Source organism: Rhizophagus irregularis, chromosome 28 (genome assembly GCF_026210795.1).
Source record: "Rhizophagus irregularis chromosome 28, complete sequence".
Classification (NCBI taxonomy): domain Eukaryota; kingdom Fungi; phylum Glomeromycota; class Glomeromycetes; order Glomerales; family Glomeraceae; genus Rhizophagus; species Rhizophagus irregularis.
In genome coordinates this window covers 2701163-2728099 of record NC_089456.1, presented here as the reverse complement: position 1 = coordinate 2728099, position 26937 = coordinate 2701163, and the positions used below count along the sequence as shown (strand labels likewise).

Below are 26937 nucleotides of genomic sequence, written 5' to 3'. Positions count from 1 at the left end.
AATGCATTAAAAATCTTCATTTGCGATAGTGTCATAATGCTCATTTTCTTATGCAATTATAGCAGAAAGAATATAAAGATGATCGTTCGTCTATTATATTAATGGATGTGGGTGTGGTGTTAAATTGACATTTTAAATAATGACAAGAAATTAAAATTCTATTATCGCTGCTTTCAGAATCCTGCTTCACATGCAAATTACTCAGTAAAAAAATTAATTACAAGATGATTACTGGACAAAAACTGAACAATTTGTCCGGCAATTGTCCTGTAATTATAAATCACCTAGTAATCACAGCACACACAAAAATCTGAAAACTGCAATAAATTTAGAAATATGATAAATATGCGCAGCAAATAAAGCACGTGTTCAGTTAAATCACTGGAATGACAAGCAGCGATTTATTGTAAAATTTATGAGACACAAATTGTCTGTTGTGCAGATCATTGTAATCGCTGCAATATAATAATTTGATATATATAAATTTATTTCGGAAAATTCCGGAAATCGCTGAATATCGGTATTGAAAATTTTAAAGCTCTTAAAGTAGAAAAAAATAAAATGTCTAACTTAATATATCTAATATAAGTGAAAAACAAATAATAACTTGTGTGATGTCACCTGTGCTACCATAAACATATATATATAGCCGCCCCCTGCATGTTTCAAACTTAATAATGATCTGCCTCATTTTACTGCTTCATTTTCTTCAAAATAAGAATAAAAATTTAACTGTTTAAACGTAAAACCTAAATTCAATTAATTCAATTAATTATTTTTCCTAACTATGACGTCATTTAATGAATGGATTGATATGAAAATAAATGATGGTGATATACATTATGTTGAATATAATGAGTTCAGTTGTGTGAAAAATGTTGGAGAAGGATCATTTGGAATTGTAGAAAGCGCAGATTGGAAAAGTCATGGAATTAAAATAGCATTAAAGACCCTTATAGATCATTCTTCAGTTGACGAAAATAGTATGAACAAGTTTGTTAAAGAGGTAATATTATTATAATATTATAATTAGGTGTAAATTTTGAAATATTCTTATAATTAAGTTTAATTACATAATTTTATATCAAATAATTTATGTACTATTAGTTAAAGAATTTAAAGAAAGCCAGTTTTCATCAAAACATAAATAAATTTTTTGGAATTTCAAAAGGTTTATATACTTCACGTAAATTTTTTATTTAATAATTTACTAATTTTATTTTATATTAGAACCTTTATCAAATAAGTACGCAATGGTATTAGAATTTGCTAATCAAGGAAATTTAAGAGAATATTTAAAAAATAGTTTTAAATTTCTTCAATGGAGTGATAAAATTCAGATGTCCTTAGATATTGTATGTGGATTAAAATATTTACATTCCGAACAAATAATTCATAGAGATTTGGTAATATAAAATAATTTAAGCATTGTGTCCTATTTTCCTATAAGTCCTATTGATTTATTTATTTTTTTTTTTCTAGCATGCAAAAAACATATTAGTTGATAATAATAGACTAATGATCGCAGACTTTGGAACATCTAAATAATTATCAGAATCTACGTCTAATTCAACAAATTCAACGGCTAATGGATTAGGAATGGCTGAATATAATGAACCACAACTTTTTAAGATTATCAATTACAAAAAAGATAAAAAATCTGATATTTATAGTTTAGGTGTTTTATTATGGGAAATTTCAAGCGGACGCCCTCCTTTCCTCGGTTATTCACGAATTGTATTAGGATCTCATATTAGTTATCTTGATCTTAGAGAAAAACCAGTTGAAGGTACACCTTTGGAATATCAACAACTTTATCAAAAATGTTGGAATGGTGATCCAGATTTAAGACCAGATATTGATGAAGTATATGAAGCTTTAAGTAACATGTCAGGACCTACTAACCAAATTCGGTCACTGTCGTTGCAAATTCGACCATTGTTTCCGCCTGATCTTACTGATTTTTTACGGGTTTTACCAAAACATCGAAAATTTCGTGGATTTAGTGGTTTTGTAGCGTACCGAAAAGCTTGTTTACTACGAGCTAAAAACCAGGGACTGAATTTACCTCTAAGTACAATTTCTTCAATTGCATCCATTTTATGGCGCAATGAATCAGTTGACATAAAGAATACTTTTCTTGATATTGCCAAGCAGGTTACTCATATATATGATTTCCATAACGCACAATTTGGAAATATTTCAAATTATATCATAGAAATAAGACATCAAAATCTCCACTAATCCTAAAACTCATCATCATCTACATTCTCCTTTGAGTTCTTTTTTTGTCTTATTTGTAATGTTATTTTACATATTCACTTTTTTCTTGCTTATTTTAATTTTATCCTACCTACATTGTAGTATTAGTACTAGTAACAGTACTAGTAGTTGTTTTATAAATAATAAACATAAGTATTATATATGAATTATAAGTATGTGTATTGTTATTTTATCATGGTTTTATGGAATAACTACTCATGTTTTACTGAGCTATAAGTTCATTGAAATATAAGAAAATTTAAACAATATTAATTCGTTTGACATGCATAGTGATTTTTTTATTCAGGTAATCTTACTTATTATATTTGCCCATCCTTTTTTTTTAAAAAAAAGATATAATAGAGAAAGATTTAATTAATAAACATAATTTAAATCATTCCAAACTAACATCCTTTCTGGCTAAAAAATTTGAGGGAGAAAGAGAATAACTGAATTTAAACAAACTTAATGATTAAACAGAGGGGATGTCAATTAATTTCTCATAACGCTTTTTCAGGAAATAATTAACCAATTGGATGAAATATACCTCATTTATTTGGTGGTAAAGTTCCAACTAACAAAACTAACAATGTAAAATAGTAATACTAGGATCAGATTACAAATAGTAATTGTAGAAGGATCAAATTTTTTGACGAAACTGTGTATTTATTAAAACATTAATGTTAAACATTAACGGGTACAGTAAAATGAAAATTCTTACTATTGAAGGTATACTATTGAAGGCAAAACAAAAATTAATTTTCGCTGGTAAATTATTGAAAAAACATGATACATATGAATTATTAAATAATAATATTTTGATCTCTTTTGCATAAATTTCATCTTTAACATGGGATGATTACGTAATTTATAAAAAAACAAAGTATATTACAAGAAGTGAATAAATAACGATAATAATAAAATGTTTACCGGATTATTTTGAATTTACATTTTAAAATCTATAAAAGTTAAAATTTTATCAACATAAATCAACGTGAAACTAGAACAACGTCTTTTTTTTATACAGTTGGTGGTAATCCATCTTATATTTATTGGAAGAACAAAAAGTTGAATTATACTACGTAAGTACGTATGCTATGTATATAATACCAATAATATAAGCTAATAATATCTTAAATAAACTTTTTTAAACTAATTGGAAAAATGAATATCAAAGTTTTTTTCGCGTTTAATTTACTTTTAATAATTTATAAAACTATGGTAGTCATAGCAAAAATTCCAAATATGTGTTGAGAATTGTTAGAAGAAATCAACCATGTTACATTGTTACAATATGTTTCTCAAAATTAATTTTCCAACCCTCTAAATTAGTGAATGTAATTTATTTTGTAAATGTGATCATAAATTTCATAAATTTATAGAGGTTTATTTCTGGGGTTTAAAATATAAATAACTTATGCAGAACAGCGATGCAAAATAAAATAAGTTTAATTGAAATTCTATCATTTATGTGCCAGAAATGACGTCATTTTCTTTAAAGCGTATTACGTATCACGTGTTAATTTTATCTCTGTAGTAAAAATTACACGCCAACTTCAACTTCATTATCTAAATTTAAAATCTTCGGAATTCTTATTATTATGAGCAATTCCTCAAAAAAAAAAAGATCGTATGACACGAATATTTATTAAAAATCCATTATTAAGTCTCGTTTCGTTTAAGTTATGAAGTTGCGAATATGAATTTATTATTTTGCGTCTTGAATTTTATTGGTTATTAATATTTTCCATGTAGACAATCCTAAACAAATGACCGGAACCACATGATATATATACGATATACCCATATACGTATATAATACCCTTGAAATTTTTGATTAAGAATTGTGAAGCTTTGTTTTATATATAAAACTGATATAAAATGAAATTTAGATTTTACTAGCAAATTTTAGATCGTAATTGGTATTGTGAGCAAGAGAATTTCTTTTATTAAAATAAATTTTTGTAATAAAGAAATTTTTTTTTTTGAAAATCTTTTTTTTTTTATTAACGTTAATCAAAAAATCAAAGATATTAAAAAATTTTATTCTTCCTCCAGATTAAGAAAAAACGACTGGCTAAAGTTTGGACTCATACTCAAGTAGTTCGAGGTTTAAGTTCTTGGGCGAGTTTTTTACTTTTATTTTTTTTTCATAAATTATTGAGATTTATTTTTATTTTATTTTATTCATTTAATGAGATTTATTATTGAGATTTATTTTATTTTTATTTTTATTTTATTTATTCATTCATTTGATTTTTTTTGTTTTCTCACCAATTTTGGTCACTCAATACGCTATCCTTAATAAAATTAAAAATGAATGTAATTGTGTAATTGCGAATTTGAATACGCCATTCATATGCAGTACAGAATTGATTTATCTCACATTCTCGTGACTAAAATCTCACAACGTACGCCTCAAATTTGACCTTTTTTCTTTTTTTAAAAAACTTTGCTCATTGAACAATGATAAAAAGAAAAAAGATAAACAAACAATACACGTGGTTCTGTCGTACTGGTGAAAAAAAAATTACGTAAACGATTATGAACCTTATTTTAATTGCATACATCGGCTAAATCATTCCGTACCGTTGATTATCGATTTACCGAATTTAAATAGATGATTTTCGGCACATGACTGTGGCTATCGGATAAATACTTGCCTTAAAGTAAAATTTTTCTCTATTCCATTTTTGTAAACCAAATAAAGATGCATGATTCTCAAACAACTTTTACTATAAATGTAAATTTAATTAAATACAAAAATCGAAGATTCCGTAAATTTATCCGTCGATGTTTTAATAAAATTTTTTGTAAGAAAATATATATATATCCTATAGTTCCTATAGTTAATATTCATTATTAAAGTCAACAAAAAATGATTAAAAGAAAATCACTTTTATTATTATTGGTTCCTTTCCTATTATTATGTGTCAATGCTAATACTGCGACACAAAACTATATTTCTAGAGGAGTTGATATAGATCGCTCAAACATACCCAAAAATATTATGTTTGCTTCTTTTCCTGGCGGAAGAAGTCATGTTAAACCAATGTTAGATATTGCTACGATATTGGTTGAAAGAGGTTACAATGTAAGGATTTTTTGTTTATTTAACGTATCTTGGATCGGTTTATTCATATTTTTCATTCTTAATATACCGTATAGGTGATTTTAGTAGCGTCAGGAGAAAATGATACATCAATAGAATACCCAGCTATCAAGCAAATTTCATTAGGTCCTAAAATAGGCTTGAGAGATATTGGAATTGAAGTCAATAACGAAGCAATTACTTTTGATAAAATGTCAAAACTTTTGGAATTAGGCGCAAAATCCTACGAAAGAGTATATGAAATATACAAAAGTGTTGCTGAAGAATATAATACCGACTTATTTTTTTGCGATTTACTGCTAAATGATGCTTGTATAGACATTGCTCACGCCCTAAAGAAACCTGTTGTCGGATTCACTTCAGGACTTCGAAGTAATTACAAAACATTTTTTTTTCCCAATTTTTTATTTTATTTTATATCATTAATAATATTCTTCTATTTTCATATTTTATTTTAGTAATGGATCCTAAGCCATATAAATCTGATCCGATGTTCGGCTGTAGCATTTCATTAGAAAATGCATCAATTTTGGAAAGATTTAGATGTAATTTCATTCAACCTTTACTATTTATTTATTCATTTAATAGCATTATGAATCAAATAAATGATGTAAGAAAACAATTGAATATTGAACCTGGTAATATTGCTCTTGGAAGAGGTGTGAAATCCTCTTTAGTTTTGATTGATACTTTCTTCGGTTTTGAGGTAATTATTAATAAATAAATTATTAATAGTAAAATTGTTTAGGTTTATTAAAAGCGAAGTTTTTTTTTTTAAATCAAACTTTTTTTTCTTACTTATAGCTACCGCAGACTTTACCACCGTATGTTCAGGTAAATGATAGTATTTACTTCTTTACTATACTATTTATGGAATTTGATAAAATGATAATATTAATTTCCCTTTTTTTCATTCTTAGGACATCGGACCGATATTATCAGAAGAATATCCACCACTTTCACCAGAACTTTCTTATTTTATAAATGGGCATGAACGCGTTCTATATGTAGCTTTTGGTACACGTTTCTTTACAACCACTGATAACAACAGTAAACTTTTACAATCGTTTATTGAAGCAATCAATAAAAAAATAGTTGATGGCGTAGTTTGGGCATTAGTTGAGACATCAAAAGATAATTTCCATCCTACATTAAAGTTATCTGATGGTACACAAGTTCAAACTTCACCAATACTAAATAACGAACATCCACATATTCATATTACAAAATTTGCTCCACAATTCACTGTACTTAATCATACCAATACGAAATTGTTTGTTAGTCATGGAGGAGCAGGAAGTTCTCATGAAACTCTATATACTGGTACTCCTGTGTTAGTTTTACCACATGCTGGTGATCAGATAGGTAACGCACAAAAATTGATTACAGCTGGTGTAGCATCATCATTAAGTTTAAATAATTTGGATATTAACGACATTTTAAATAAAATGGATTCATTATTAAAGGATGAGAAAGTAAAGAAAAATTCAGAAAGAATGAAAGTTTTAGCTAAAATTAATAGTAAGAGAAAGTTTAGAGCTGCTGATTTGATTGAATATATGTTACATAGTAGTACTTTTGTAGAAGATTTTAATAATGACTTTTTAAAGGAATGGTTCCCTGCTGATACTAGGATGGGAATTATTAGAGCAAATAATCTTGATATTTTTGCAATTTTATTAATCATCATTCTTAGTATTATCGGGTTTATTGTAGTTAAATTAATTAAATTATTTAGATTTTTATTAATGAATCCTTCGTCCGATGATCGAAAATCAAAAAGAGAATAACCATTTTTTGATTTCATAATTTGAATAATTATTTTATAAATTTTGTATTTTTTATAGTAAATAATATATATATATATATACATTTTTTTTTTTAATAAAAAAAATTTTAATTATTAAATTCTTTGATACATATATTTTAAATAGGACATGTTTTTATTGGCGTTTACGATCAGATAATTTAATCGGAAAAACGTATTTGGCCAATGGAGACCCTGAAATCACATGTCTCTTATACTTATAATTGTTAAAACTGCGCCTGATTATTGAGGCATGTCGCACAATTAATTGTGCAACAAAATCGGATATAATTTACCCAGTTCAGCGTAACAATGAAAAAATTTTTTGTTACCTCTCTCCTTTTCATTTTCAATATGACATGTTCAAAAATATTTTCAGGAGATTTACCTGAATTAACATATAAAATTATAAATTATTTTCAGAATGATTATTCAACCTTACATTCATGCATTTTAGTTAATAGATTATGGTGTCGTTTAGCGATTCCATTATTATGGGAAAACCCTTTTTCAATTGGTACCGGAAACTATAATTTTATTAAAATTTACCTAAATAATTTAGATGATGATCTTAAAACAAAATTAAATGAATATAAAATTATTAATAATTCATTACCTTCGAATCTACTGTTCAATTATCTCAAGTTTTTAAAATTTTTGAATATAAACACGTTTATTTTATATGTTGAGAGATGGTTTGAAGTTGCTATTAAAAAAAATACAGTAGCTCGTCCTAATAACTTGACTGATATATGTGTACCATTATTTAAAATTTTTATTGAAAATGAAATAAATTTGTATACTCTTGAAATTAATGTCTCGGGTTACCGTAATTTTGATCTTACATGTTTTGATAAAATTCTTGAGTTAATTTTAAAAAATACAAATTTCATTTTAAATATTAGCAATTTAAATCTTTATGTTAGTGATTACTTTGGAAATATAGGAGCTAAAAATCTTTTATCACAAATTATTAATTTACATAAAAATCTAAAAAAAATTTTAATATGTTATTGTAATTTACCTATATATCAATCATTATTAATATCAAAAGATTCTAATTGTTCAAATTCCTTAAATAAAATCATTTTCTATTGCGTCAATTTTAAATTTATAACCTATTTAGATAAAATATTTGAGCAATTAAATGCTTTAGAATCCGTTCATATTATTTATTGCTCTTTTTTAAATAATAGTTTTATTCAACAAATTATTAATTTAACTAAACCATTAAAATTAAAATCTTTATTTATGAATGATGAAAAGTCGGAATCAAATACTGATGAATCATTACTATTATTATTACAAAAATCTGGTTGTTATTTAGAAAATATTGAATTTGGAAATAGTTGTAAATTAGAACTTGAACAACAAATATTTGAATCAGTTATAAATTATTGTAAAAATATCAAATTTCTTAGATTTGATAGTCAGATTGCTTTTCAAATATCCAGTTTAACTGAAAATATTAAACATAATCTTAATTATCTTTCAATCAATGATGATCCATCAAGTGTTAAAATTAGAAAAAATTCAACCTTATTACAAGATTTAGGAAGAGCTCTCCCTTCTAAATTAGAATACTTAAGTTTAAATCTTTTTATTAAAGTAAATGATTTTATGATATTCTTAGAAGATTCTCAAGATATTGTTATTAATAAATTGATAATAATTCAAAGAGGTTGGGATGATATTTTACATTATATAAAGGAATATATTATGAAGGAAAAAAGAATCAAATATTTAGCTTTCATGAAATTGAAAAATTCTATAGAATTGTATGATTTGAAAAATGAAGTGAAGGAATTCAAGTTACATAATATTATAGTTCAAAATTATGTAAAGTTATATATTAACGCTCATGACTTTATAGTGAATACAGATTAGTTATGATGAATATCATATATGTTAACTACTGAATAATTAAAGTTTCTTTATTATAAATTTACTTTTCTAAAAACAAATTATTATATTTATTATTAAGATTTATTGAAAAATTACTTTTTATTCATGACAATTTCAAAAATTTGAATCAAATGAACCTAGGGTTGGATCAATCCGATTCGATCCAGACCGGACCCAAAAGATTGATTTTTTCGGTCAGAACCGATCCAGGACCATTACCGCAGCTTTATATTTGATTAATTATAATTAATTAAAAAAAAATTTAAGTTATCAAATAATTAATTTATAAACTAAATGTTTAAATAATTCTTAAAAAAAGTAAAAGAGTAAAAAAATTACCGTAAATACCAATTTTTTTTTAATCCCCCGCGTGGCGCAATTTATTAAATTTGATTTCGCGTAATTACAAAAACAATACTTACAATCGGTCATCCATTAAACAATGATGTGAGCATTAAATGGACTGGAATTGCTAATAAAATATGATTAATTTATTGATTTAATAGAATAATGAAATATTTTGTCATTTATAACAGGTTAATATAAAAGGGTGAAAAAAAAAGTTCGGCGAATGTATCTGCTAACCTTAAAAAAATAATTATGCATTTAAGCAATAATTTACTTATTTTACTGCATCATGCAGTAATTAGTCCGAGGACTACGCAAGGACGCAAGGTGATATAGATGTCCGGACGTTCGTCCGGCACGTGACGATGCACAATAATTGTTCAAATCACAATGTCCCAACCAATTGGATGGTGTGGGACATTGTCCCACCAGATTTTCCTTTCGTCCCAGACATCCCAGACAGTCCGAGTGTCCTAAAAATAGAGGTTATAGATCTTTTTTCTATTTTTATCAAAAAAAAAAATTTTTTTCGATAAAAATTTACAATACAAAAAAAATCTTTAGACTCTTTTCTTTTTTTTAAAACCTCTTTATTGTGCGGAATTTCGAGCGCGAACGTGAACAAGAGGTGAAAAACCATAGAAAACGAAACCTAAAGGTACCACATTCTCGACGGCCTAAATATATGAAAATATACATTTATACAATAAAGCACTATAACTTAGTGCGAAAAATTAGAAAAATTGTTAAACCTAACTAAATCTAGAATAGTTTTAATTAAACTGCATTAATCATGTTACACACAATTAATTGAAATGACTAGTACGACAATATCGGAATAATTACTCCGAAAATTGATTCGGCAATAATAATAAAATTTGAAACTTCTCCTTTTCACTTTCTATTACAATATGTTACACAATTAATTGAAATGATTTGTATGACAATATCGGAATAATTACTCCGAAAATTGATATAATTTACACATTTCGGTGTAATAATAAAATTTGACGCTTTCTCTTTTTCAATTACAATATGGCATGTTCAAAAATATTTTCAGGAGATTTGCCTGAATTAACATATAAAATTATAAATTTTTTACAGAATGATTATTCAACCTTATATTCCTGCATTTTGGTTAACAGATTATGGTGTCGTTTAGCGATTCCATTATTATGGGAAAATCCTTTTTCAATTTATGCCAAAAAACCATAATTATATCGAAATTTACTTACTTTATATAAATGATGATCTTAAAACAACATTTTATAAATATAAAGTTATTAATAATTCATTACCTTCGAGTACACTTTTCAATTATCCTAGTTTTTTAAAATATTTGAACACATATGAGTTTATATTTTCTATCCAGAGATGGTTTGGATCTCCTATTAAAAAGGTAGACTTCGAAAATATATCATACTTAATTGATTATTACATAATAATTGATATATGTGTATCACTATTTACAATATTTATCGAAAATGAAGTAACTTTACATACTCTTGAAATTGAGAGTGCAAGTATCATTTATGAGGCTATTTATCCTAGTAACATTCTTGAGTTAATTTTACAAAATACAAATTTCATTCACAATATTAAAAATTTAAAACTTCAAATTATAGATAATAATAAATATATTACTCAAATTATAGATAGTATATCACAAATAATTAATTTGCAACAAAATCTTAAAAAAATTTTAATAAATCGGCCCGGTTTTCTTTTATGTCAATCATTATTTTTATCAAAGGATTATAATTGTTCAAATACTTTAAATACAATCGTTTTCTATTATTGCGATTTTAAAGGTATTAATAATCTAAAAACAGTATTTGAACAATTAAATGTTTTAGAATCTGTTCATATCTTTTATTGTAATTCTTTAAATACTGAATTTACTCAACAAATTATTAATTTAACAAAACCGTTTAAGTTGAAATCTTTATTTATAAGTAAGGTACTAATAGAGATTAAATCATTACAACAATTATTACAAAAATCTGGTGGTTATATAGAAAATTTCGGGTATCGTCTCGATTTATCATTAAATCAACAATTATTAGAATTAATTGCAAAATATTGTAAAAATATCAATTTTCTTAATTTTAATGGACAAGAAAGTGAGATTGTTTATCAAATGTTCAATTTGATTGAAAATATCAAACAAAATCTTAATTATCTTTTAATTGATATAAATAAATATAATAGTAATTCTCCAAATGGTAATTTTGAAGGTAGTTCAATCATATTACAAAATCTAGGACAAGCTCTCCCTTCTAAATTAGAATACATAAGTTTGGCTCTTATTATTAAAGAAAGTGATTTTAGATTATTCTTAGAAAATTCTCAAGATACTTTTGTCAATGAATTGTTAGTAATACAAAAAGGTAGTGAAGATATTTTACATTATATAAAGGAATATATTATGAAGGAAAGAAGAGTTAAGTATTTAGCAGTTGAAAATACTAAAAATAGAATAAATTTATTTGATTTGAAAGATGAAGTGAAGGAATTTAAGTTACATAATATTATAGTTCGACATCGTAATGATTTAAATATTTCCGTTAATGACTATATAAAGAATATCGATTAATTATAAAGATGAATATCATATGTATGTTAACTGAATAATTAAATTTACTTTACTAAATTTATTTTTTACAATAAATTGTTTAATTATTTATGATTATAATTTATTAAAAAATTATTCATGGCAATTTTAAAAATTTGAAATCCATTTTTAGGGAATGTACATAGGGTTGGATCAACCCGTTCTGGCCTAGGACCACTTTTGGTCTAAATCATTATTATTAATAAAAATTAGAAATGAATCGATCCGAACTTGGTCGAAAACTGGTCCGTAATATTTTTCTGTTACCGCAGCTTAATTTCTAAATAATTATAATCTTACACAATAATTAGTAAATGAAAATTTAAGATGTTAAATAATTAATTCAATAAATTATATGTTTAAATAAGGAAAAAATAGTGGGTAAATCCGACAAACTCTTTCCGCCGATCGTTCAGTCAAAAATTTTAAGAGACGAAAAAGTGTTATTAAAGAAAAAGTTTATTATACAAATACACAAAAATAACCACAAAAATGGAGTCAGCGTACAACTTTACAGAATATTGATATAGGTTAATAAAAGAAAATGAAAACCTTTTCTATTATGGCTCACGAGGTTCAATATTACACACGGGAAGAGAGAAAGGACGTGTATCAATAAGTGGAGAAGAAGATATTTTTTAGAGTCAATAAGAAAGTCAGTATTACGTCAAAAAACAACCATCAAAGATATAATATTAGGTTGTGCTAGTACATCTTACGAAATATACACCAGTGAAATGAAAAGACTTTTGAGAGAGAATGAAGAGTTACGGTTGTGGCTGCGGCAGGCACGTGAGGAAGTTAGGCGTGCAAAGGATGAAATAGGAAAAAAATTTGATATGAAGGAACAAATAATATCAGAGAAACAAGGAGCAATCGAAGGCTTAAAAAATGTGATTGTTAAGGAAAGGGAAGTGGTGAAGAAACTAAATGAGGATATATTACGAACAAAGAAATCAAAGATTGAAAATCAAAAAGGCGATCAACACCGCCAAAAAAGATAAAGAAGGGGATCACAGAGAAATTCCGGTTTTGTTTGACGATCAAGATAAAGATAAGAGAGATAAATCACGTAATATATTCTTTTACGATATACTGAAATATTGGAAAGATGACGATATTTTCAGAGAGCTTTCTAAGATAGGCAAAGTCTTTAGTATCAAAGTAAAACAGTATAAATACAAATCCGTTAGAGCAAATATTTTTTTGAACGATACCTTTGAGCTACAATTTAAAATAATTCTTTCGGTATAGGCATTAACAAACACTGGATCAGATGGTACAAAGAAGATAGTACGGTGATCGAAAAAGAGCGGGACCGTTGGCAATTGACTAGAGACTTAACTAGTGAAGAAATGGAACAATATAAGACAAATGAATACGAATTTGTAAAGAAGATAATGAATAAAGATTTTCTGCTAGCAGGTTCGCTAAGGTCCATAAAATATCGCAAAAATGGAAAATTATAGTGTATTTTAAGGATCAATAAACAACAGAAAGGGCCGTGGAAGAGTCGATCAAGCAACGCATGATGGAGAAAATTTTGAAAGTCACAGAATTAAGTGATATCAGTATGTATCAACATAAAAAAGATTTAGATAATGACAACGCTGCATCGTTGGTGGATAAGGTAGTAATAGCGGAAGAAAAAGTCGTGGATGTGATCAAGAAACATAGAATGGGGGTTGAAGAAGAATTGGATGAAGATATGGTAACGAGTAAAAAATTACAATAAGATAATGTTACCACGGACGAGGTCGTGAAAATTGTTAACGATCAAAAGAAATGGAACAAATTCAGTATGAAAAATTTAAGTCACCATCCATGATTTGGAACCAAAGTATGAGGATCTTCGAGAGATGGAGAAGATATGGAGTTGTGTAATCTCAGAGTCATTGAGGCGGCAGAATCACATGATGTGATACAAAGATACACAACGCTGAATAATGACCTTACAAAGCGTGTTAAGGAAAAGAATTGAGAGATAGATATCAAGAACATTAATGAGAAAAGGGCGACTAAAAGTCCTATGGGTAAGGAATATGCAAAAAGGCGGGGAATGGAGAGAAATAGGTTTATCTAATTAACCATAGTTGAAGTCACGTGAATCACGTTATAAAAGATTTCCAACATAAATTTAGATATAATATAGTTTAGAAATTTTCATTTTATGTTTGTTTTTATTTTTGTTTTTGTTTTATATTAGATACCTTTATTGATCTGATGCTATCGCGTCAAAATTGCAATTGATTACGTTGTAATTAAATACATGTTACCTTCGTTAAATTAGTTAAGATGAATTTTAAATTAACGTAATTATTTTACAGTGTCACGTCATTTTGATAAAATAAATACATTAATTTACCGTAATTACTAATAAAATATGAATAATTTATTAATTTAATAGTCAAAATAAAAAGGTTGGAAAAGAAGAATGGGTGAAGGTAGATTAGTATGAACTTTAAAAAAATTTTGCGTGCAGTAATCATGTCCATCCAGCGTGTGACAATGTACCATAAATGTAAAAATTTTCCGGAAAGACTCCAATAAATGATCACTTTTTTAGTTTTTATTCAAGGATAATTCAGATATGTGGACAAATTTTATAAAAAATTTTTTATAGGTTTTCAAGCTTAATAACAGTTTCTTTTCTTTTTTTTTAAAAAAAAATGTCTTTATTGAAAACCATAGTATACATTTATACAATAAAGCAATAATATGATAGTGCAACTTATCTAAAGCAAAACTATACTATTAAAACTGCGCCTAATTATTGAGACGTGTTACACACAATTAAGATTTTCTTATACCAAAAGATCTATGGCTTAGATATTTTCAAAAAAAATTTTATTTAAATTAAAATTTAAGAAACCATAGTTTGTTAACTCTTGGTCAATTATAATTCTGACCAGAATTAGGCAGTAATCATTACAAGTAATGATGATCCTTACACATTACACATTTACACATTACACACAATTAATTAATTGACACGAATTGTGCGACAATATCGGAGTTAACATTCCGAAAATTTAAAGCAAAAATGTGAATACACAAATATTTCTCTTTTTCTCTCTTCATTTACGATATGTCATGTTCAAAAATATTTTCAGGAGATTTGCCCGAATTAACTTTCAAAATTATGAAATATTTTCAGAATGATTATTCAACTTTACATTCATGCATTTTAGTTAACAGATTATGGTGTCGTTTATCGATTCCATTATTATGGGAAAATCCATTTTCAATACATACCGAAAACTATAATTTTATTGAAATTTACTTACATAGTTTAAATGATGATTTTATAACAAATAAATATAAGATCATTAATAAATCATCACATTCAAATATACTATTCAATTATCCCAGGTTTTTAAAATATTTGAATACAAATGAGTTTATTTTCTCTGTTGATAAGTGGTCTAAACTTGTTACTAGTACTACAAACTCTGAAGATATAAAAAAATTGACAGATATATGTGTATTACTATTTAAAATTTTTATTGAAAATGAAGTAAATTTACATACTCTTGAAATTGAATTCCAAAGTAATTATTATCAAACATGTTTTGGTATTATTCTTGATGAGTTAATTTTAAAAAATACAAATTTCATTCACAATATTAGAAATTTAAATCTTTATAATGTTTACAATTATGAAGAAAATTCAGTAATTAAAGATCGTATATCGCAAATGATTAATTTACAACAAAATCTTAAAAAAATTTTAATAAGTGATAGATTTTCTTTGTATCGATCATTATTATTATCAAAAGATTATAATTGTTCAAATACTTTAAATACAATCGTTTTCCATAATGTCGATTTTAAGGGTATTAACAACCTACAAAAAATATTTGAACAATTAAATGTTTTAAAATCCGTTCATATCTTTTATGGTGGTTCTTTAAATACTGGTTTTACTCAACAAATTATTAATTTAACAAAACCATTTAAGTTGAAATCTTTATTTATAAATGAGGAATTACAAATTGAATCATTACAACAATTATTACAAAAATCTGGTGATTATATAGAAAATTTCGAGTATAGTTTTCGTCCCGATCCATCATTAAATCAACAATCATTAGAATTAATTGCAAAATATTGTAAAAATATCAATTTTCTTCATTTTAATGGATATAGAGGTCGGATTGTTTATCAAATGTTCAATTTAATTGAAAATATTAAACAAAATCTTAATTATCTTTTAATTAGTAATATCAATTTTCATATTGATTGTTCAATCATATTACAAAATCTGGGACAAGTTCTCCCTTCTAAATTAGAATACATGAGTTTTTTTCTTACTATTAAAGGAAGTGATTTTAGATTTTTCTTAGAAAATTCTCAAGATACTTTTATCAATAAATTGTTAATAGTACAACATGGTAGTGATGATATTTTACATTATACAAAAGAATATATTATGAAGGAAAGAAGAGTCAAGTATTTATCAATTAAAAATACTACAAATAGAATAAATTTATTTGATTTAAAAGATGAAGTGAAGGAATTTAAGTTACATAATATTATAGTTCGATATCATAATGATTTATTTATAGACATTATTAACTATATAAAGAATATTGATTAGTTGTGAAGTTGAAATATCATATGTATGTTAACTGAATAATTAAAGTTGTTACTTTTTTAAAATTAAATTGCTTATTTATTTATTATTATGATTAATTGAAAAATTATTTTTTTAATCATGGTAATTTTATAAAATTTGAAATACATTTTTAGGAAATGGACATAGGGTTGGATCAACCCGTTCTGGTCCGGTCCGGTCAGACCGCTTTTTGTTTATATCATTATTAATAAAATTAGAGATGAATCTGTCTGTACTTGGTCGTAAACTGGTGTAATGTTTTTCTATTACCGCTACTTAATTTCTGAATAATTATAATAAATATTTAATTGTTAAATAATTAATTCAATAAATTAAATGTTTAAATAATTATATATAAATTTTGTTTATAATAATTACTAAATATATATTGTATTCGTCAAGATGAATTTTAAATTAACATAATAATTATATTTGCAGTATCACGTCTTTTGATAAAACAAATACATTTAAGTTGTTAAAAAATTACGTTTTTTCTAACTTTCAAAGAAATACGATAAATTTATTAATTTTAATAGTCAAAAATAAAGAGGGTGGAAAAAAATCGGTAAGGTAAATTACGAACTTTAATAAAAATTTTGCATGCAGTAATTAGTCCGAAATGTAGCGAAGGGCTACGCAAGGTAATGCAAATGTCCGGATATCCGTCCGACTATGTGATAATATAAACCTTAAACGGAACTTCCCTATAAAAAAATTTCTGTAAAAAAAAACTCCAATAAATGATCATTTTTCTAGTTTTATTCCAGAAAAATCCAGACGTGCCGATCAATTTTCTAAAAATTTTTTATTGGGCTTCAGGGCCCAATAATCTCTTTTTCTTTTTTTTTTTAAAAAAAAAGACTTTTTATTGAAAACCATCAAAAACGGAACCTAAAGGTATCACATTCTCAACGGTTTAAATATGAAAATATACACTTATACAAAAAAGCAATAACATAGTGCATGTGCAACCTATCTAAAACAAAACTATACTAATGATTTTTGTTTACGTAAATTTAAAACTGCGCCTAATGATTGAGACAATGAGACATGTTACATTGTTGATTGTAACACACAATGAATTGACATGACCTGTGCGACAATATCGGAATCATCACTCCGAAGGGCGTAATTTATCTAGTAGTTTGGCGTAATAATAAAATTTTGACACTTCTTCCTTTCACATTCAATTAAAATATGTCATGTTCAAAAATATTTTCAGGAGATTTAACTGAATTAACTTATGAAGTTATAAAATATTTTCAAAATGACTTGTCAACTTTACATTCATGCATTTTGGTTAACAGATTATGGTGTCGTTTAGCGATTCCATTATTATGGGAAAATCCTTTTTCAATACATACCGGAAACTATAATTTTATTGAAATTTACTTACATAGTTTAAATGATGATTTTAAAATAAATAAATATAAAATCATTAATAAATCATCACATTCAAATATACTTTTCAATTATCCCAGGTTTTTAAAATATTTGAATACAAATGAGTTTATTTTCTCTGTTGATAAGTGGTATAAACTTGTTACTAGTACTACAAACTCTGAAGATATAGTAACTGATTTAAAAAAATTGACAGATATATGTGTATCACTATTTAAAATTTTTATTGAAAATGAAGTAAATTTACATACTCTTGAAATTGAAATCTCAAGTTATCAAACATGTTTTAGTATTATTTTTGATGAGTTAATTTTAAAAAATACAAATTTCATTCACAATATTAGAAATTTAAATCTTTATTATGTTTACAATTATAAAGAAAATTCAGTAATTAAAAATCGTATATCGCAAATGATTAATTTACAACAAAATCTTAAAAAAATTTTAATAAGTGATAGATTTTCTTTGTATCGATCATTATTATTATCAAAAGATTATAATTGTTCAAATACTTTAAATACAATCATTTTCTATTGTGTCGATTTTAAGGGGATTAACAATCTAAAAACAGTATTTGAACAATTAAATGTCTTAGAATCTATTCATATCTTTTATTGCTATTCTTTAAATAATAGTTTTACTCAACAAATTATTGATTTAACTAAACCATTTAAGTTGAAATCTTTATTTACAAATGAAATATCACAAATTGAATCATTTCAATTATTATTACAAAAATCTGGTGAATATTTAGAAAATTTTGGAGATGAACCATCATCATCAAATCAACAAATATTAGAATTAATAACAAAATATTGTAAAAATATCAAATTTTTAGATTTTCATGGAACTGAACGACAGAATAGTTATCAAATAATCAATTTAATTGAAAATATTAAACAAAATCTTAATTATCTTTCATTCAATATAATTTATGATATTTATGATACTGAAATTCGATGTACTAATTCAATAATATTACAAATTTTAGGACAAGCACTTCCTTCTAAACTAGAATATTTATGTTTAAATATTTTTCAAATTAAAGTAAACGATTTTGAAGTGTTTCTAAGAAATTCTATGGGTACTTTTATTAAAAAATTATTGATCTATAACAGTCATGGTCAGCGTATTTTGCCCCTTATTAAAACATATATCATGAAAAAGAAAAGGGTTAAATATTTGGCTATTAATGAATCTTTACGACTATCGTTTAGTGATAATGTTAAGGAATTGATTTCATTGGAAGATGAAGTGAATGAATTTAAGCTATATAATATTGAAGTCCAAAGTTATTCTGGTTTATTGATTAACTCGTGTGATTATGTAAAGGAAATTAATTAGTAATTTTTATGTAGTAATTTAAAAATATCAGTTAGGAATATTCTTATATATATATATATATATATCTTATTCTAAATAATAAAGTATTCATTTATTTGTTTTTGAAATTATCAAGACATTCTTATTATTCTTATTAATTTTATCAAACAAGAAACCTTAAAATCTTTTAACAAGTGTTGAATTCTTTTAATTCTTTTAACCTGAATCTAGTATTTGAGATGTGATGATTTATGCATATTATAACCTTATTTGTTGATTACCATATATACTATTACCATATACTAAGTATTTGGATTCTCTGTTAAAGAAAAAAGGTTAAATTGTATTTACAGTAGTAAGTTTTATTAGTATATAGTCACATTGACTATTGAAAAATTAAACTTATCGAATTTCTAATTCGTTTAATAATAAAGAGGGTTTAAAATAAAAGTTGAACAATATGTTTAATATCGTCAGTGATGATATTCACGAGTTTTTTTTTTTTTTTGAATCTTCAAGATTTTTTAATTAAAGTATGGACTTAATTAATGCAACAATATATAATATTATGGATTTTTTAAGTCAAAAGATTATGGCTTAGATAATTTTTGAAAGTTTGATTCAATAATTATAATTTTTTTTAAAATGTTTTCAAAAAATTTTCGGGAATTCGATAAAATTTCCTATTCGGTATTTTTTGTGTATTGTCATACTTTTGGTAATATAACTCTCTTTTCGTTTTTTTTTTATATATACAGTATTTATATTATACTAGTTCTCCTATAAATTCTTGATTCATGATCAAAAAACACTCACAAGTCACAATACCACGAATTTGGAAAAATTTTAGTTGCGAATTTATATTCTTAGATATTGATTATTTATTATCTAATAGATTAGGAAATCCATTGGACTTGGATTTTGACGTCTATTCTATTAATATATACCGTATTTTGAGGGGAATTATTATTCTAGTCATGCAACAGATTATCACCCCTTTTTCGCACCTAATGCCGGTCAAGATCCTCATAATTTTGGCCAAAATCGCCATAATTCTGGCCATGGTAATTATTTTCGGGATGCTTACCAAGGGGATTTCTTAATGTACAGTGGGGGTGTACGATATTAATGTACGAACTGGCCGGAGTTAACGTTAACGCTATCACGTGCAAGTGCATAACTCCTAAACTCGGGCCAGTTTGTACGTTAATATTTACACCCCTACTGTACGTTAAGGACGCCCGCTTACCAAGTACTGTAGGGGACCACCCCGCACCTTTACGTGCATGATTTGTTTAAATCATTGCCACACAGGTGGTTTGCAGAAAGAGTTTTTATTATTAGTAAATAAAAATATATATTTTTCCCAAGTTCAAAAGACGAAATAAAGTAAGAAATAGTTATTTCACGGGGAATCATGAATATCAATGATATTTATGCGACACGTGAAATAACTCTTTTATCTCATGGAGACTAACGTCCAGTGATGGGAAAGAGTGGAAAAGGTATAAATAAACTATAAACACACGTGAGCATGAAAAATATCATCAGAAAAATTACAGGCATGAATATATCATCAAAAAAAATCACTGGCGACCGATTAGTAAACATGAGATAATAATAAAAATATAAAATTTAAAAACAAAATATCTAAGTTAATAAAGTTATGAAAAATAAAAATACTGTCAAATCAAAGGCTATAATTTCTAATCAACTAAACATTAAATCATCAATTAAAATATTGTTTAAGGCCAGCGGACCTTAGTCGTCCAGTCAAATAAATCATACCATAAAATAATAATAACTAAAGTAAATCAATTTCGAACTGTAGTCAATTTAAAACACTGAAAATTTCAAAATTAATACTGCGCCTCAAAATTAATAATATATAAAGTCGCCCTCTACAGTACTAACCGCAAAATACGGTAGTAGATTATTCATCACAGTGACACAACACTCCCTCGTGTGTACGTATGCTTTTTTTTTTGTGCGACAACTGACAAGTAAAATACATTTTTTTTTATAACTTATTATTTATTCAGTTGCTTTTCGTATAAATATGAAAAAAAATATTAAAAATGATTGTTTTAAAAAAAAAAAAAGTCGAATTTTATTTTAAAAAAAAATTTATTCTTTATTTTCAGCACAGTTTCCTCATTTGAACTATATAGAAATGAAAACAGAGAGGAAAATTATGGCAAAGTTAGTTAATAATAAAAAATTATCTAATGTAAGGCTTGTGAAAATATGAAGGCTAAAAAGAAGGTATAAAAGTATTTTGCTTTTATTCTGTATATTTTTAATTTAATAAAAAAAAAAAATTAAATTAAATTGTATCTTCTAGTTTCTTAATTTCTTATTATTTAATAAAATAATGCCTACAAAAATATCAATCGTTTGTTATATTCACGAATGTACAGAATGCCTGATTCAAGAATTTACTGTGAAGGAGCTTACAACAGTATGTAGGGTTTATGATAACAATCCAACCGACGTTATACGTGAAAGTCAAAACCTTCATCCCCTCAGAGAAATATATTGAAACTCAGAGAAAATTTGTCGCGTGTTCAGGATGGTATTCAGTTAGGAACAATAGTTATTTTTTTATTATTCTTTGTGAATCTGAATTTAAACGATTACAAAATTACTGCTGATGGTGTTTTATCTTGTAATTGCTTTATATAATCAAGACACGCGACTTCAATTAAGATAATGCGAATCCTTATCTTTAGACATAAATAAATAAAATATTACAACTTTGAAAATAAAATAATTTTTTATTGACGAAAAAATGAAACAAAAAAGAAAAAAAAAGAGTTTATTATACATATACTAAGTATTATAAATTATTTTATATTTTTTATATTTATTAATAAGTTAATTAACCCGACCTAATAATTACGTTACATATTTATTTACGTATACATTTCTACATTTCTTTCATAAAAATATAATTAATATATCTGTGCTGTGTTACCTCCTCTCCTTCGTACTGTATACTGAAGAAAAAGTAATGGGCCAGTTTAAAATATATAAATTAAAAATAAAAAATTAATCTTTGAACACAAATAATGTTTTTCTAATGTTTTTTCATATTTGTTATTTTGATCATGAGATTTAAAATTTCTTGGTTCAGTTTATTTTACCGACAATTATTTCACTGACAGTCAACTTACCGATAGTGAATTCACCGAAAATCATTTCACCGAATCATTTGCCGACAGGATTATTTGCCGACAGGGTTATTTCACCGAAAATCAATTTTATTTTACAGTAAAGATCAATTTAATATCATCATAATCACAAGCTTTTTTTCTTTTTAATATTTAATATTCTTTATAACTAATTTTAATAATAAGGGATAATAAGAGTCTTTATCCATATTATAATTATGTTACATACATTAAGTATTTTTTATTTAGCGCTCACTTATGAAATTTCTATGATATAAAATACATTTTAAAGCACTTACTAGTATTTATAAACAATATTATTAAATAGTTGTATTAAGTGGTTATTATATTATGAAATAATATTCAATTATGAAAATACAAAAAAATCAACTAATAAATCAAAAATATTTTTTTGCAAAATTTAGAACTTGTCGGTGAAGTAACCCGTTATCGAAATGATCCTGTCAATGAGTCGATGAAATGATTCTGCCGATAAAATGATCCTAACTTGATTGTCGGTGGGACGATTTTCGGTGGAATGCGTTCCTATATTTATTATTTAAAGCAGAAACGGTTGATACAAAACCACGCACGCGTTTATTATGTAATTTAAATACATATAACCTTAAAATATCAATTTTTCAGATGACCTTCATATGATGCTAATATAAAAGGGTTCAAGCAAATCCGAATTTCCGAACTGTACTACATGGACACGTGCTTTACATTAGGTTACATGAATGATAGTCATCATGCACATCACACCAAAAAAAAAACTAAAAGCAATAAAAGTACTAAAAGTCATACGGATCTTATTAATAACATTGATCCATATAATGAGATTGAGAAAGATAAAAATAAAAATTATATTTTCAGGAAGCATTCGGATCAAAATCACATTAGTTGTTTTGCTATATTATTGATAAAATTCTTCCTGAAGTTTACGTAGAAAAACGTGCTCGTTTGTTGCGTTTAGCGTCAGTTTTCGCTTCCTTACCAGAAGATTACAAAGAAATTTTTTAACGGTAAAAAACGTATGTATTGGTAATTTTCATGTATTTAATTTGAGTTTGCGTATTTTGAACTAAAAAATCATGAAAATCTTTCCTTTTTAGATAATTTTTGATAATTCCAGTCAGAATTTTATTTCCTATTATAGTAACCGACTGACATTATCATAATTCCGGCCCTGAAAAAATGCGTACAGCATAGTAAAAAATTTTTTTCATCACCTGACCCCTATATATATATTTCTGGGTCGATAATTAAATATTTTTTTATTATATTATGATACATTAAAAGGTTCATATTATGGTAACCCAAAATATGATTATCCTGATGTAGGCTACTGAAGAAGAACTGAGAGAATTCCCGATGTAATGTCATCCAAATATTTGGCCAAATAAAGATCTTCCAGAATTTGAAGAAGCGTTTAAAGATTTAGGATGTTTTATTATAGACATCAGGAAATTGGTGATTTGTTTGGTTAGTATGTTTACATAATATGTAATACACTTTTTTTTTTCGTATATTACAGCCTTACAGGTAAATTGGTCTGTCAAGCTTATATACATTTGCCTAATTGTTTTTGGGTTACTAGCATCATCGATGTTTGTTGAAGAACGTGATCCTTACCCTGAAATTGAATGTCCAGATAATCAAGCGTGATTTTATATTAAGAATCCCTATAAAAAAATCGGATACGTTTTTTATAAAGTTTTTATACGATTTTTTTTCCTTAGAAATAACGTATCATGAAAGGATACGGAAAAATGCACAATTCCGTATCACTAAAAATATTGTTTGGATACGGAATTTACACGGGATTCGTATGGAATTTACATGATTTGATCACTGATTTTATCATGAAATTTATACGATTTGTTACTGAATTTACCATTATATTACAGTTTATTATAGTTGTATTTACATAAATTTAATTCTACTTTATTAAATTAAATATAAATTAAAAATTAAACAAATACAAATATATTAAATACATTATTAAAATTCCCTTCCTTATCAAAACCACCTATTGCAACCCAAATTATCTATAATATGTTAAGGTTCATTCAGAGTCAAAAAACCTAAAAAGAAAAAAGAAACATGAGAATGTTTAACTTAACCGGAAACCAAAACACCCTCATATAGTATCTGCAATCGTCCAAGTCACCAAGGGTCAGTATTCTTACAAAAAAGAAAAAGAACTCCAAAATGTCTGACCTACATAAAAGAAAAGAATCATAAAACGTCTGATGAAAAGAAACCAAAACAACTTACAAGAAAAAAATCCAGAATCTGAACCAAACTTACAAAGAAAAAAGAAAATTTGAACTGACCTAAAAAAGAAAAAAAATCCTGTACCATCCTACAAAAAGAAAAGGACTCCCAAACTAATTTACAAAAAAAGAAAAAAGAAACTTTCAAAAAAAATCTGTTGGCCTATGAAAAAAAAGAGATAATATAAATAAAAAAGAAAGGGTAGTGAGTAGGGAATAAAAGAACAAATCAAAAAATATTTTTCTTTAAAAAGAGGGGTGACGAAGTTAGGAAAGTTAAAAAAATTTTTTTTTTAAAAAAAAGGGAGGATGTCAAAGTTAGAAAAATAAAAAATTTTTTATAAAGAATAGAAAGAAAATTTTTTTTAAAAAAAAAAAAGGAAAGAGTGGTGAGTGGGGAATAAAAAAAATAAAGTCAAAAAAAAATTTTTTTAAAGGAGTGACGAAAAAAAATTTTTTTTTTAAAGGAGAGTGATGAAAAAAAATTTTTTTTTAAAGGAGGATGAAAAAAAATGAGGGTGACGAAAAAAAAATCTCTTTTTAAAGGGAGGTGACGAAGAAAGAAGAAAGAAAAATTTTTTAAAATATAAAAAAAAAAAAACAAAATAACAAAAGACAAAAGAAAGGAAAGACCAAAAGGAAGATCAAAGTAATTGTTAAGGGTTTATATAAAAAACAAAAAAACGTATCATAACAAAACAATAAACAATCACGTGATCACGTGTAATGATTGTAAAATTATTTTCTAAAATATTAAGCTTAAAAATTCCGTATACATTCCGCATTATTGATTTTTTCCGTATACATTTCGTATACGTTAGTTTTTTAAAAAAATGTTCAAAAATGAATTTCTTATTAAATATACGGAATTTGTATACGGAATCTATAGAAACGTACATAAAATGTATACAAAACGTATCCATTCCATATACAGATTTCTTATAGGGAATCGAACCGATAAAATCATTAAATAATACCAAGGAATTGTTTAGCTTTTCAACATGGTGCAGCCATGTTTCGGGCGACTCCTCATATGGTCAAGGCTATTTCTTCTAATAAAAAAGTGATATATAAATTAACGTCATACTTTTACAGTATTTATGCACCTTCTTTAAATGAAAAAGTGGATAATACTACTAACGAAAGATCACCAAAAACACTTCTTAGAAAAAAAAATAATGCATAAATTTAAATGATAAATTTATTGATAAGTATTCACAATTGAAATACTTAAAAATATTATCTATTTACTATTATAGTAAATACTTATAAAAATAATTATTTGTTATAATTAATAATAATTAAACAATTATTAGAATAAATTAAGATTTCAAAAATTTACGTAAAAAGTCTTAAACAAAATATTAAATGGGGAATAGAAAAGCCGATATTCCCTCATCCAATGAATTATAGTTCCGTCGGTCATTAGGAATACTGCAGTGTCCAATAGTTGTCCAATCGAAATTGATATTGGGTGTCATAAAAAATATCGGGCATCAAATCCTAGTCGACTTAGTCGACTGAACAATAAATTGCCATTTAAATTTTTTTTTTGTACATAATTAATAAATGAATTTTATTTTATATAGGTGTTAATTGTTCCATTTTAGTAATTCTTTTATGACGATCAAAGATTTTCATTTTGAATTATTGTCATTTGATTGTTTGATAACGACACAATAATAATGTTTTCGCAATATAAAACTTGGATATACATTAATCCTTTTTTCAATTTAGTTTTTTTTTTTAAAAAAAAAATAAAAACATTATTCGTCTGATAAGATTATATAATATTTTATCGGCCCTAATTATGCCGCTTTCAAAAAAATTATTAGATTACTATAATTACCATGATTTACCAGTATTTTCGGGATTTCCAATATGATCATCCTATAAAAAATGAAATGTGTTATATATTTGCGTTCATGTGTAAAAAACGTCTAAAAAAGCACCATTTAATTCGATTTATGTCTTATTACAAAAAAAAATAAAATTTAAACAAAATGGTGCTTTTTTAGACATTCATTATTATTACATATGAGCACAAATATTAAATAAATTTAACTCATTTCGTTTTTATAGGGTTACTGGCAAT

At 25.7% G+C, this 26937-nt stretch overlaps 8 protein-coding genes across 8 annotated transcripts; 7 read left to right on the top strand and 1 right to left on the bottom strand.

Annotated features, from left to right (window-relative positions):
• Window positions 1–787: 787 nt before the first annotated feature.
• Window positions 788–1548, top strand: OCT59_019233 (uncharacterized protein; the record flags this gene model as incomplete). Its single annotated transcript, XM_025331681.2, has 4 exons — window positions 788–1006; window positions 1108–1171; window positions 1231–1406; window positions 1483–1548. 4 exons carry the CDS (start codon window positions 788–790, stop codon window positions 1546–1548), a joined length of 525 nt encoding a protein of 174 aa, XP_025183963.1.
• Window positions 1549–1817: 269 nt separating this feature from the next.
• On the bottom strand, window positions 1818–2126 carry OCT59_019232 (uncharacterized protein; the record flags this gene model as incomplete). The annotated part of the gene is made up of 1 exon (XM_066135882.1): window positions 1818–2126. One exon carries the CDS (start codon window positions 2124–2126, stop codon window positions 1818–1820), a length of 309 nt encoding a protein of 102 aa, XP_066005132.1.
• A 3014-nt stretch (window positions 2127–5140) lies between these two features.
• OCT59_019231 (uncharacterized protein) lies at window positions 5141–7282 on the top strand (the record flags this gene model as incomplete). The annotated part of the gene is made up of 5 exons (XM_025331682.2): window positions 5141–5356; window positions 5431–5746; window positions 5833–6080; window positions 6179–6208; window positions 6295–7282. The coding sequence occupies 5 exons, from the start codon at window positions 5141–5143 to the stop codon at window positions 7162–7164; spliced, it is 1680 nt and encodes a 559-aa protein (XP_025183965.1). The 3' UTR covers window positions 7165–7282.
• A 253-nt stretch (window positions 7283–7535) lies between these two features.
• Window positions 7536–9068, top strand: OCT59_019230 (uncharacterized protein; the record flags this gene model as incomplete). Its single annotated transcript, XM_025324859.1, has 1 exon — window positions 7536–9068. One exon carries the CDS (start codon window positions 7536–7538, stop codon window positions 9066–9068), a length of 1533 nt encoding a protein of 510 aa, XP_025183966.1.
• A 1274-nt stretch (window positions 9069–10342) lies between these two features.
• On the top strand, window positions 10343–12158 carry OCT59_019229 (uncharacterized protein). Its single transcript, XM_025331683.2, has one exon. The coding sequence runs from the start codon at window positions 10633–10635 to the stop codon at window positions 12028–12030; it is 1398 nt and encodes a 465-aa protein (XP_025183967.1). The 5' UTR covers window positions 10343–10632; the 3' UTR covers window positions 12031–12158.
• Window positions 12159–13579: 1421 nt separating this feature from the next.
• OCT59_019228 (uncharacterized protein) lies at window positions 13580–13783 on the top strand (the record flags this gene model as incomplete). Its single annotated transcript, XM_066135881.1, has 1 exon — window positions 13580–13783. The coding sequence occupies one exon, from the start codon at window positions 13580–13582 to the stop codon at window positions 13781–13783; it is 204 nt and encodes a 67-aa protein (XP_066005131.1).
• A 1353-nt stretch (window positions 13784–15136) lies between these two features.
• On the top strand, window positions 15137–16706 carry OCT59_019227 (uncharacterized protein; the record flags this gene model as incomplete). The annotated part of the gene is made up of 1 exon (XM_066135879.1): window positions 15137–16706. One exon carries the CDS (start codon window positions 15137–15139, stop codon window positions 16646–16648), a length of 1512 nt encoding a protein of 503 aa, XP_066005130.1. The 3' UTR covers window positions 16649–16706.
• A 1157-nt stretch (window positions 16707–17863) lies between these two features.
• Window positions 17864–19411, top strand: OCT59_019226 (uncharacterized protein; the record flags this gene model as incomplete). The annotated part of the gene is made up of 1 exon (XM_025331684.2): window positions 17864–19411. One exon carries the CDS (start codon window positions 17864–17866, stop codon window positions 19409–19411), a length of 1548 nt encoding a protein of 515 aa, XP_025183969.1.
• Between the last annotated feature and the right edge of the window lie 7526 nt (window positions 19412–26937).

What these genes read in the sequence shown, in the direction of transcription:
- OCT59_019229 (XM_025331683.2), top strand. Translation starts at nt 10,633, where the DNA reads ATGCCAAAAAACCATAATTATATCGAAATTTACTTACTTTATATAAAT.